Below are 12,694 nucleotides of genomic sequence, written 5' to 3'. Positions count from 1 at the left end.
GGTTTAATAGGACACTTTGGTGTCGCTAAAATGTTTCACATTTTGCAGGAACATTTCTTTTGGCCACATATGAAGCGTGATGTAGAGAGGATAGTGGAACGATGCGTGACGTGGAAGCAAGTCAAATTTAAGGTACGCCCTTACGGTTTTTATACACCTTTACCTATTCCTCAAGAACCGCGGATATATATCTCCACGGATTTCATCATTAATTTACTTAGGTTTAGACATGGCAATAATTCTATCTATGTTGTTATTGACCGATTCTACAAAATGACTCATTTTGTTGCGTGTTATAAGATCGATGATGCATCTCATATAACTAACTTGTTCTTTAAGAAAATAGTGAGATTGTATGGCATACCTAGAACTATAGTTTCTGACCAAAACGTAAAATTTCTTAGTTAATTTTGGAAGACTCTATGATTTAAATTGAGAACCAAGTTGTTGTTATTCTCTACTTCTAGTCACCCTCAAACAGATGGCTAAATGGAGGTGATCAATAGCACCTTGTCTACCTTGTTGCGTGACATTATTAAAAAGCACCTTAGGAATTGGAAGGAGTGTCTATCTCATGAAGAGTTTGCTTACAATCGTACTATGTATTCTACTATTTGATTCTCGCCATTTGAATTCATTTATGATTTTAATCCATTGACACGTCTGGATTTAGTTCCTTTATCTATGAGCGTATTAGCTTAGATGGCAACAAAAGCGCTGAGTTTGTTAGGCATTTACATGAGAAGGTACGTTCCAATATTGAAAAACATACTATTCAATGCACCAAACATGCTAATAAGGGGCGTCAAAATATGGTGTTTGAATTTGGTGATTGGGTCTGGTTATATATGCATAAGGAGCGTTTCCCAATTCAACGCCGCAACAAGTTGCTACCATGTGGAAATGGACCGTTTCAAGTGTCAGAATGTATCAAGGACAATGCCTACAAGCTTGAGCTATCAGATTAGTATGGTGTTAGTGCTACATTCAACGTTTCTGATTTGAGTCCTTTTGCTGTAGATGACGTTTTTAATTTAAGGACAAATCCTTCTCAAGAGGATAGGAATGATAACACGATGGGAGACGTGGGTGCTCAAGTGTCGCTTGGTTCAAGTAATGATCAAGTTCTTGTTTCAGTTAGACCAATTATTAGAGAGCATGCCAAGAAATTCAAAGATCAACTCAACATATTTGTTCATGTTGTTCGTGAGGCAATTGAAGGTTCTTAAGTGGTTGAAAATCTTAATCAAGAAGAACGTTCAATTATCATGTTGATTCAAGTGATCCAGCAAGCTAGTCTTTATAATAACTTGTTTCGTCATTGTTTTGGTAGTTGAATTGGTTGCATTCGGTTAGATTTGAGTTGTTTAAATAGCTGAATTATTTAGTTGCTATTTTGACTTATTTTTCTTGACTTTTCTAGTTAGTTTTGAGGTTGTTAGGGTTGGCTAGTTTAGGAAAGTCTTAGGAGCCGAAATAGTCAATTAGTTTCCTAATTGGAATTGGTTAATTATCTTGTAAACTCTATAACAAGAGGCAAAAATGTTTTTTCCAAGAGGATAGACGAAATTTCTAGCAAATTAAGAGTTTATCTCTTAACTTTTTGTGAGTTCTTTTTGACTACTTTAGAGGTTCTTTTGAGTGTTCAATTCTTGACTTATCAATCAATAAATGCACTTAATTGTGGCGTTGTTCTATCAAATTTTGGTTTGCTAACTTGTTAGGTTGTGGGTAGAAATAATATCAAGAAATTAGCACTTCGGGAGTTAGATTGGGTCGTAGGTTTTCCGCTACCAAACTTGACTATTACCATCATGATCCGGACTTGTTGATTACGAGATTCGTATGCAACGGAAATCTTATCATAGGGACTTTTTGGGAATGTGGAATATTGTGTAGTTCTTTAAAAACTTTTAGTACAACTGAGGGGACCATGTGTTTAGGTATATTTATCAAAATGCCTTCATTTTGGTACATTTAAAGTTTTGATTTATGAAAACATTTAGGTATTTCTAGAATATGGAATTATTTTGCAACTGTTTTTGCATCAAGTACAACTCATATAAGTTTTTGTATTGGTGTAATTATTGAAATAGTGTTATAGACACATTTAATTGAAGTGTGATTTTTTGTTGTGCAATTAACACAAAAATATATTAACACGTTACTATAATTAGCTGTTGGAGGGTATTCTTTTGTCTGAAATAACTTATGTCTCCTCTTGAACGATTTTCAACTGACATCTATAGGGGTCTTTTGGGAATAGTAAAATTATAAAATCATTCATAAAATAAAGTGCATAAGTGTGTGTTGCAATTAGAATATACTATTATTAATTTTGTCATATTTGATGATTATTTCTTTTCAGAATGTACTATGATTTGTCCAATGAAAAATTCTTTTTAACCACAGGCACCAAACACCTACACGATGCGCGCACACTCTCTCCTAAAAAGTTAGAATAGGAATAATGTATAAATTTTACCAATTGACCAAAAAAAAAAAAATCCATAGGAGTTCCCTTGTGCCAAAATTGATTGAGTTTTTTCTTTTTTTTTTCTTTTGTAAGTGGGAGGTTTTGAATTCAAGAATTCTCGTACTTACAATTTTTTTCACCTTACCATCCAACCCGACCCTTCTCCAAATTGATTAAGTTGACAAATCTAATCCCTACTTAAGAGTTCGCGAAATAAAATTAAAACAAACTTGATTATCTTTAGTATTGAAAAATGAATCAAACTACTTAATATTTGAATCGAGTTTATCTTGGTAAGAGATAGTTCGAATTTAGTTCGCCAACTAGTCAAGTTAAAACTGAATAGTGTTTTATATTCGATAACATTCAAATTCAATAAAAATACTTATTCAAACTCGGTTCGATAAATAAATAAGTCAAGTTTGTTAAAATAATCAAAGAAACTTGAACATTAGAATGTTGAATTTGATTAGGCTTATTTACATCTCTAATTATCTCTCGCATATTGAACCAAGTGAGGCCCGAATTTGGAGTGGAATTCCGTTTTAACTTGACTACACCCGAGATCCTGAACTAGTTTCAAACTATGCTAAAGCCCCATCACGTAATTTGCACTCGAGTCAACCAGCATGTAATTTGTCTGGCGGGCTTTGTGACCCTAGACTAAGCCATTTTTCGTGGGCCTGAGTGACCTAGGCTTCTCCGATTGGGCATTACAAAAACGCATGCGTACGAATTTAAGGTGGTTGTAGCCTTGTAGGAAGAAAAAAGGCTCATGATTCTCGCAACATAACGCTGGGCCATGGAAAAACGAAATAAGACGGAACACTTCCAATCTGTATCTGTCACGTTTATTTACACATCCCAAGAAACGCCACCCAAGACGGATTTGGGGCAGGGGCACGGTTCATGGTCCAGATTGGACCATGAAAAAATGGACGGCTCAGATAACAAGTGGTAAATTGATTTTCGCGCCAAGTGTGGGGCTCATCACTATCTGTTGTGAAAATACAACCTGTGGAAAAAAAGTTACACGGTGAACAAAAGAAGTTACGCGCTGTTGATGAAGGGAAAATTTGTCAGGTTGCAGACGGATCTCCTTTCCCATTCCTATTTCGGCTGTTCCCGTTCCAACATTGTCCCCAAGTCGCTTTCCGATGTTCCGACACCGAATTACGTAGCAAAATCCAAATCGAAAATCACGACAATATTGAACTCAAGTTGGAATGGTCTTCAACTTCCACCTAATTCTTGCCGGCTACCCAATTTAGTCGTTAGAGTTCTGAATATCGTCACCAACATAGAAACTTCGTTCATCTTCAACTTTCTTCTTATAGCAATCCCATCATGAGAATATAAAATTCCTGTTTTTCACAGAAATCCCATTTGCTTTTTTCTCTGTTTTTCTAGACTCTAATCATTTTTCTCTGGTGATCCCGGTAAAATATTATTACTATCATGTCGATTGATTTGGGATCATTGTCAGAGGCCACCTCAGGGGCCGTTGGAGCACTGGTTAGCACCACCGTCTTGTACCCTCTTGACACCTGCAAAGCTAAGTTCCAGGCTGAGCTTCGAGCCCATGGTCAACCCAGATACAGGTGCTTTTGTTTCTAATTCTTTTAGCTCATTTCTTGATTATGGTTCTTAATTTTTGTTATCCTGAAATGGAAATCTGTGTATATTATAGATGAATTTTTTTTTTGGTGGGTCTGAGAAATCCTAAAGTATGGAACTTTATGGCTTTTCGTTGATTTGCTGGCCGTGTCGTTCCTGCTAGATCAGTGGTGATTAATTATGAGATTTTTGGTCTTCTAAAAGAGAGGATCTTGAAGAATTTGTTTGGAAATGGAAGTTGTAGTTTTTTCCACATTAAGAAATTGGGTGATCAACCTGTTGTTCAATATTGGAATTAAGGTTTTTCTTTTTGTAATCTCTGATTAATGATTTGATTTTGGTGATATGATTCTAAGGACATATTGCCAGATTAAATGCACGCTAAAATGCTGGAATTTTGGAGATTGAGTTGTCCTGTTGAGCTAATGATCAATTTTTCAGGAGTTGTATTGCCCTATATGCTTTCTAGACTAAGCTAGGTTTTAAGGATAATATCGAAATTTCACATGTATTCTCCAGAAGATGGTAACTTCTCTGGAAGTTCCTGCTATTTTGAACCTCAACCAAGTTACCTAACCAATTTGGTTGGCTATTTGCTTGGCTGCAATTTTGGAAACTAATACTTAAGGTTCTCAGGTGAAAGCTGTGGTTTAGTTTGTTTCTTGAAGAAATTTGTCAATTTTTACGCTCAGTTCTTGGTTTACACAAATTATTTCCTACAAGCATGAGTATCAAATGATAGACACACCAAAACCCTTGGAGGACGTTCATTGACATAATAGTATCAATGGCAGCTGAATACTCTGTAAAGCAATTGGTTCTTGTCTAATGTCTTTTTCGTTATGTCATAGTCAGTCTTTTCTCACTCCTTGGACTATTTAAAATCTATATACTCCCACAGGCTTTGCACACGTTATTGCTAAGGAGCCCATCATGAGGAGTCTGCAACTATTTATTAAAAGCAATGAAGACATTAGATGAATCTACCATGCCTTATTGATCTTTCTACAAATTCTGTATAATGAGTATGTATATCAAATGGTCAAACTATATATCACACCAGTAGCCATAAAGTGCCATCATCTTCTGTTAAGTACCTTAATGATCTTTCCCTGATTTGTTTTCCTTTTCGGGTGGCCTCGTGTCTACGGAGTGTTAGTAGTCGGTGCTGAAGTTTATCAGTTTCATCTTAAGGCAATGCCCTACTAATTGTGCTCCGCTGCCTCTTATTCTTCTTCTTTTATATCTAATTAAACAGCCACAAAGAGAGAGTGAAGTACAAAAAATTGGTTGCAAGATAGAAGAATTTCTCTAGCATATTCGTGTCTTGTACTAGAGGTGCTAAACCTACTTTACCTATCAAAAATGAAAAGAAACAAAGAGAGTGCTTGTCTTGTTCGCTTTGATGTTCTATCTGACTATGAAACCTATAATCTCTGAGCACTTCATCTGGAGGTCTTGGCCCTGTGTTGGTGGAAGTTTAAGCCATTAAGTTGAAACACATTAACCATTTGTGTATAAGATGTTTTATCTGAGGCTTATGGAACTTCTGGTGCGGATATTAACTTTTGACTTCTTAAGTTAATTACTTTTGTCTCTGTATGTTATGACTATCTGTATGAGACACCTTAATGCTTTCATAGCCTAAAGATAGGGATTCAACCATGTTAGGACTCAATTTATTATAGGAACTTATTATCATCTGTTCTGATTCTTTTTATTATAGCATTTTTTTTCTCCGGTCATGCCCCATGCAGTGTGCACTTTTTTGCTTGATAGGATTTCTGTAGTGAAATTAAACTTGTAGCTGATAACTAAATTCTTACTAAGTGCATTATGTGCTTTGCTTTCTGCAGAAATCTTTCAGATGTTTTATTGGAGGCAATTTCAACTGGTCAAGTTTTTTCATTGTACCAGGGGCTTGGTACCAAGAACTTACAATCTTTTATTGCTCAGTTTGTTTATTTTTATGGATATAGCCACTTTAAGAGACTCTACTTGGAGAGGACTGGCTACAAATCAATTGGCACAAAAGCCAACTTGATTCTTGCTGCTGCAGCTGGAGCTTGTACTGCCATTGCTACTCAAGTAAGAAATTACTTTTCAATTCAGATTTTCAAAGGAAACAACAGCCATATTTTATGTCTTGGGGACCCTTAATAACTGCTCAATTGCATGTATAGAACTGCATTTATTTTGATGTGGTTTTAGAACGACTATAGCATCTGGGAGTTGTATGCTACTTAGGTGAACTGTGAAATATTATGTGTACCGTCATTCTAATGCTGATGACATGATTTCGTGAAACTTGAACAAATATAACATATAATTAACCAGCAACAAGAGTAGGACACTAATTGCAGTGATAGATGAGTTGATTATTTGTATTTTCTCCTGCATTTTCTAATTTTTCATTGAATTTTTTAAGCTCTGAAATGCCCTTTTCCAAATTTCCAATCACATTGCCTTGCTGCTGAAGGTGCACCTGGACCAGTCCTGCCTTGAGTAACCTAGTGGGACAGGCATGGCACCAAGGGATCTATTGGAGGCAGTGCAATTAATTGAAGAATAAGAATTAAATATCCTAAGCAAACTTTTAAATGTTCTTGTCTTCTATCTGTTAGGATTTGGGTCAAACATTTTTCTCAGCTCGTATCTCATCTAAATGATAGATTACATGTATAAGATCTTACATCAACATTATTCATGATATTAATGAAAAAAATTTTGGCGTGTGAATTTTCTGGCCAAATGTTCCATGCCTACATACAAGCTCATGAATCCAAATTCATACTTAGACTGACATCATTTAAGCTTATTCAGAATCAAAATTAATTGTGTGGCAGCTTTTACAACACTTGCTAATTCATTTCATTTTTGTAGCTTTCATCATTCTGTGTCATGTTGTGTAGCCCAAACAGAACTGTCCACTGCTGCCAATTAATTCATATGGAAATTCGGCCAAAAAGACTGGAGGTGCTTTAGTTGATTCTAGTGTTGAAGTGATTGTTTTTACCTTGTAGCCCCTGGATACAGCTTCCTCAAGGATGCAGACAAGTGCATTTGGGAAGTCAAAAGGCCTCTGGAGAACACTTACAGAAGGCAGTTGGAGTGATGCATTTGATGGCCTTGGAATTTCTCTTCTATTGACTTCCAACCCAGCCATTCAGGTACTTCATATTACACGGAAGAAAACATAACCAATTAATAACTGAAGGATCTAGATTCTTAATGAACGTATTTATTCATGGAACTTCAAGATGTGTCTGTTAAGAAGGAACATTTGAAATTTCACATGGAATATGTTTATGGATGGATTCATAGTATATGCTGATGGTAGAACATCAAATGCTGCAGTATACAGTTTTTGATCAACTGAAACAAAGAATGTTGACGAGCAAGCGGGCTAACAACGATGTGGGATCATCCGCTGTAGCACTTTCTGCATTGTCTGCTTTCGTCTTAGGTGCCCTCTCCAAGAGTGTAGCCACAGTTTTGACATATCCTGCGATAAGGTGCTTACTGCTTTGTCACCTCTCTTTCAGTTGCAGCTTATCTAGCCAATCATTTACCCTCATGTTGTAATCAGGTGTAAAGTCATGATTCAAGCTGCTGACGCAAATGATGAAGTGGATAAGAAAGTCAAAGTGGATAGCAAAGCGAAGCCAAAATCCAGGAAGACTATCTCCACTGTTCTTTGCTCTATCTGGAGGAAAGAAGGGATTCCAGGGTTTTTTAAGGGACTGCAAGCTCAAATCTTGAAAACAGTTCTAAGCTCAGCATTGCTGTTAATGATTAAGGAAAAGATCTCTGCAACAACTTGGATCCTTCTACTTGCAATGAGGAGGTTATTGATGCTTAATCAGGCTAGATTAAAGAATGCATAATGATAGCGATGATGACGGCAAGTGCAATACTGTTTGTACAGAACTATCCCAGGAGGTAGCAAAATGCTAAAGATTTAATAAGTTAAGTTTCAGTGAAGCAACAGGAAAATCTGTCTGCTTTTCAAAAGGATTCTTTGGTTCTTTGGATGCAAGAATTTGTTAGATCCGCCGCATGTGTTTTGGTGAAATATAAATAAATTGATGCAAAAATGTTCAATTATTTCAGTGTAAGTTGAAGAAATCATTTTAATTTACTCTGGATTAGCTTTGCCTAGATGATTTGTAGCATAATGACTGATTCAATCCTGTTGCGCAATCTCTGGTGCTATTTAGGTCGGTTGAATTGTATTGAGTTTGTATTTGAAATCATTTTATTGATGCTCGCACTAATTGAAGTAGCATTACAAATAAAAGCGCCAGTATGAGTGTGTCAGCAACCATTGAAAAAAAAAAAGAAGAAAAAGTGTCACTAACCGTATTTATGCTGTGAAAGAAAACAGCCTTTTTCCTTTCCACGTTTAAGGTCTGGAATCTCTATTGAATGAAAAAAGTAAAAAAAAAAAAAAAAGCATTTGCACACAAGGAGAAAATTTAACTTCGTCATGATGAGAGAAGAATCCGTAAAGAAATCATATGATTTTATTTAATAAAGATAAGCATATTGGGGGTGGATTGGGTTGGATTGAATGGTAAGATGGGATGAATTGTAGATAAGATCTCTCATTTGTTAAACAAAATTTTTTTTTAAAAAAAAAACCATATCATCATGTTTATGCATTTGCTTCAAAGGCACCTTTTTCGTAAGAATTTCCAAATGTATTATTAGTCGCCAAAACCCGTTTAAAGAAGAAGAGAATTTTTTTTGTTGTGGTTTAATGTTACAGGTTTTGGCAGACAAACTGTCCCATGTCACCGTCCAACTTACCGGTAATGGAAAAGTTGAGTTTTACTTTCTTTCTTGCCAGAAATTTTTTCTATACTTGGATAAGCTTTTTTTTTTTTTTTTTTGGGGGAACTTGGAAATCTTGTCAATGGCAGAAAGTGAAACGGATTCTTTTCCTTAATGTTCATATTGATTTCTTCCACATGAGAAATAATTGCTGGAGGGTGTGTATGAAATCTACCATGCATTTGTGCGATAGCATAACTACTTGATACTTAACGAAAAATTAAGCTTAAAGAATTCTATCATACTCAGATTAAGTGTATTGTAACGAGTAAATGAAAATTTTCTGCAATAGTGATCAGAATTACACATGGGTATAAAGGCGAATTTGATGTTTTCAGCTTATTTTTCTCTCATGTTCTTCTTTTGATAGTTTACAAGAAACAGATGCCGTCTATACAAAGCAAATACTAAGCCTGCATTGGCCCTTGTCATGATTGTTCCTTTCTGATTTGTTTTGGTCTTTTAGTTGTAAGTGAAAACTGTCCCTGTTTATTGCACTCTTTGGTAACTTTTTGCTGCTACATTTCTGTTTCATCAGAAATTACTCGTCCTATACCAATCATCTTGGCACAGTCTATATATGAAATGCTTTCTCATCCGTCAAAAACTTTGGTATCTCATCATTATTGATGCAACCAAACCAATCCAAAAGGAGGGTGAAGAAGCTGATAAGTTTCCTGAGAGATTGGAGGATTGGGACAGTCAGAATCATCTGATCATCACTTGGTTCTACAACACTTCTGCTCCTCGTGGCAGCTTTGATACTGCTAAGGAGGTCTGGGATTTTCTGGCCAATCGCTATATTGGTTGGAATCTTATTGATCAATACCTACTCTTGCAAACTCTTCATCGCTTGAAGCAAGAAGATCAAGAACCAGTGTATCAGCTTATTGCAAACATGAATGCAGTCTGGGATCAATTAACCAGTTTTGAGCCAACTTTTAAGTGTACAGTTAATGCTGAAAAAGTTGCTGCTTATAAGGATCAACAGCCGGTGATTCAGTTTCTCATGGCTCTTTCTGATGATTTTGAACCTATTCGAGCCTCGTCACTTTGTAGACAGCCTCAACCAGCTCTCAAGCTCGAGGTTCTTTTTGAAGAAGCTCAACTTAGTTATCGTGATCAAACTTGCAAGTTGCAAAATTGATGTAAATGTTACCAATTGGATGATTTGGTTTTCACTTTTCAATTTATCCGTGTCTTCTTCAAGATTTGGAAATACTATTGTAGATTTGGACATCTCCTTTTATATCTCCCAATTTTGCATGCTGATGTTGAAAGAAAGCACTTCCGATCCTCAGCCCCAATATGGAGCCTCTTTATCAAGTCACACTCTTCAAATCCTCCTAATACGTATAATAAGTCATGTGGTAAGAATTACCGTAAGTAACCTCACGTGACAGGATTTGAAGAGTGAGCCTTGTAATGAAACTCTATAATGGAGATAAATTCTCTTGATACGTGTAATAAGTCATGTTATAAGAATTAATGTAAGTAATTTCACGTGACACGTGTCAGAATTTAAAGAGTAAAGCTTGTAATGAATCTATATAGTGAAGATAAAAAGGTAAGACTTGGTATTGAATCTCTATAGTGGAGCTGAGAATCAGAAGCGAAAGAAAAGGCCCCGGCACTGTCCAAAGACTTGGAAAGCCCTGGTGGTTCAGGGGATATTTTTTTTTTTTTTTTTTTTTGGGGGATTTACAAGCTCAATGCTTGGTAAAAGAGTTAAAGCTTGGCATTGCTTTTGATGATTTGAAAAGAAATACTCTGCAACAGCTTGGGTCCTTAGAAAATCTCTCTATCTCAAAGAACAGATTCTTTGGTTGGTAAAACGCAGCACAGCCACGCAGATGGGTCCGGGTTTGACACGTTCGAAACAAAAACAAATTGATGCAAAAGTTTGACCCATTATGTGTTACAAAATTGGACTTTATCGATAATTTCAGACAGCTCCCTTGAGTTTTTCATAATTTCAATTCGCATCCCTAAGGTTTTGAATATCTATACTAAACTCCCTTGGCATGCATTCCAAAGAAACTATAATAGCATTCACGAAATTCTTCAGCTTCTGTGTTTTAAAAGAAGTGAAACAATAGGAAACTTCCTTCTCGACACCTGATTTTACTTTTCCCTCGAGAGTTCGAATCATTAAAAAAAAAAAAACGTAGCTAATAGGAAAGCAAAAGAGTATTTGAAGAAGATAGGGAGAAGGAATCATCAATGGCAATTGTGAGTGCAAAGAACAGGTAACTTTGAAGCAAAAGAGTACTCAAAGAAGATGGGAAATAAGAATTGACAACAGTAATTTTGAGAGCAAAGGGAAGCGTAGGGGGAGGGGTGGTGAAGGTGGGAAATCGGGTACAGTACAATAATGAGCATGGGAATCGAGACGGCATTGCGACGTGCAGGCAAAATGGTGCCTGTGTTGTACCATTATTTGAATCTTGATGAATCATTTTGAACACAATTTTGGAATGTTTGGTATTCTATAGCATAGTTATTAAACCCAGCCCGGGAAGGAACCGGTGAAAGAGGTAGATCAACGGGTTACTGGTTCAACCAGTGGGTGAGTAGTCCAACCGGTGGGTCACTGAATATATTTAAATATTATGTCTCATAATTTTTATACCATAATAAATATTCAATTAGTCTAATTTATTATAGAATCATTAATTCTTATAAGAATTAACAACCTAAATTTAATTAGTAATCTACCAAATTTCAAGTATAAAATTTTATCTAAGTATAAGTATCTAGTTTATTTATGAATTTTAAGTGCAAAAGTTTAGATATTTTCCTTTAGGGATAATTTCAGAAACCTCCCCTGAGGTTTCTGACATTTACACTCACCTCCCCTGTGGTTTGAACAATTACACTAACCTCCCATGAGGTTACTAATCCTTTACAAATTCAGTCCAAATGATTAAAATATTGTTTTATAGAGTGAAATTAGAATTTTGTACCTGATTTGCCCTTTGTGCTACATATCCAATGAATGACAAAGTATTACAAATTAATTAATAATTAATAAACTTTAAGGAGTGTAGTTTATAGGAAAAAACGTATTACTTATTTAAAGTACCAGCTCTTTACGAGTATTTTACTCTCAAACATTTACTTTATTACAAATATTTATTCTTAAATACAGATTTGTATTACTCTCAAATATTTAATTTTTGTTAAATAAAAAACCTACTAGTTATTCTTCCGTAGAAATATTAATATAACACTTTTTCAATTTTAGTTATAAATATTTATGTATTTAGCATAAATTAAATGATTCAGGATTAAATACTCATAAAGAGCTAATACTTTACTCATGTAATGGATGAAAACCATAAAAAATTAATACTTTATGGGGGCATTTCTTTTTAAAAAAAATATTTAATTTATATTAAATAGATAACCTACTGATTTTCTTTTTGCGAGAATATTACTGTAACACTTTTTAATTTTTAATTACAAACGTTAATATATTTATCATAAATTAAATATTTGAAAATAAAATATCTGTAAAGAGCGGGTACTTTAAATAAGTTATGTGTATTTGCCTATAAACTATACTCTTTAAAGTAAAGAGTATAGTTTATTGATTTAAGTTAAGGAGTGTAGTTTATTAATTTAAGTAAGGAGTGTAGTTGATAAAATAAATGGTCTCGGAATTAAAGTTTTCTTTCATTTTCACCCATCTTTTTTGAAAATGTTTCAAAGAACAATAATATTTATATGTTTCTTTTCCTTTTGCCTGGCGTCTTTAGAAGG

At 35.0% G+C, this 12,694-nt stretch overlaps 1 protein-coding gene across 2 annotated transcripts; it reads left to right on the top strand.

Annotated features, from left to right (window-relative positions):
* Positions 1–3,375: 3,375 nt before the first annotated feature.
* LOC113732814 (peroxisomal adenine nucleotide carrier 1-like) lies at positions 3,376–8,234 on the top strand. Of its 2 annotated transcripts, none has more exons than XM_072080846.1 (5): positions 3,376–4,077; positions 6,073–6,181; positions 7,117–7,263; positions 7,451–7,608; positions 7,683–8,234. In XM_072080846.1, the coding sequence occupies exons 1-5, from the start codon at positions 3,935–3,937 to the stop codon at positions 7,978–7,980; spliced, it is 855 nt and encodes a 284-aa protein (XP_071936947.1). In that variant the 5' UTR covers positions 3,376–3,934; the 3' UTR covers positions 7,981–8,234. The 2 variants fall into 2 exon arrangements, with proteins under 2 accessions (XP_071936947.1, XP_027114599.1); XM_027258798.2 differs by having other exon boundaries at positions 3,382–4,077; positions 5,950–6,181.
* Positions 8,235–12,694: the final 4,460 nt, after the last annotated feature.

This window comes from Coffea arabica, chromosome 2e (assembly GCF_036785885.1).
Source record: "Coffea arabica cultivar ET-39 chromosome 2e, Coffea Arabica ET-39 HiFi, whole genome shotgun sequence".
In the NCBI taxonomy this organism is placed as follows: Eukaryota; Viridiplantae; Streptophyta; class Magnoliopsida; order Gentianales; family Rubiaceae; genus Coffea; species Coffea arabica.
Note: the sequence above shows the minus strand (reverse complement) of the source record. Positions and strands in the feature narration are given on the sequence as shown.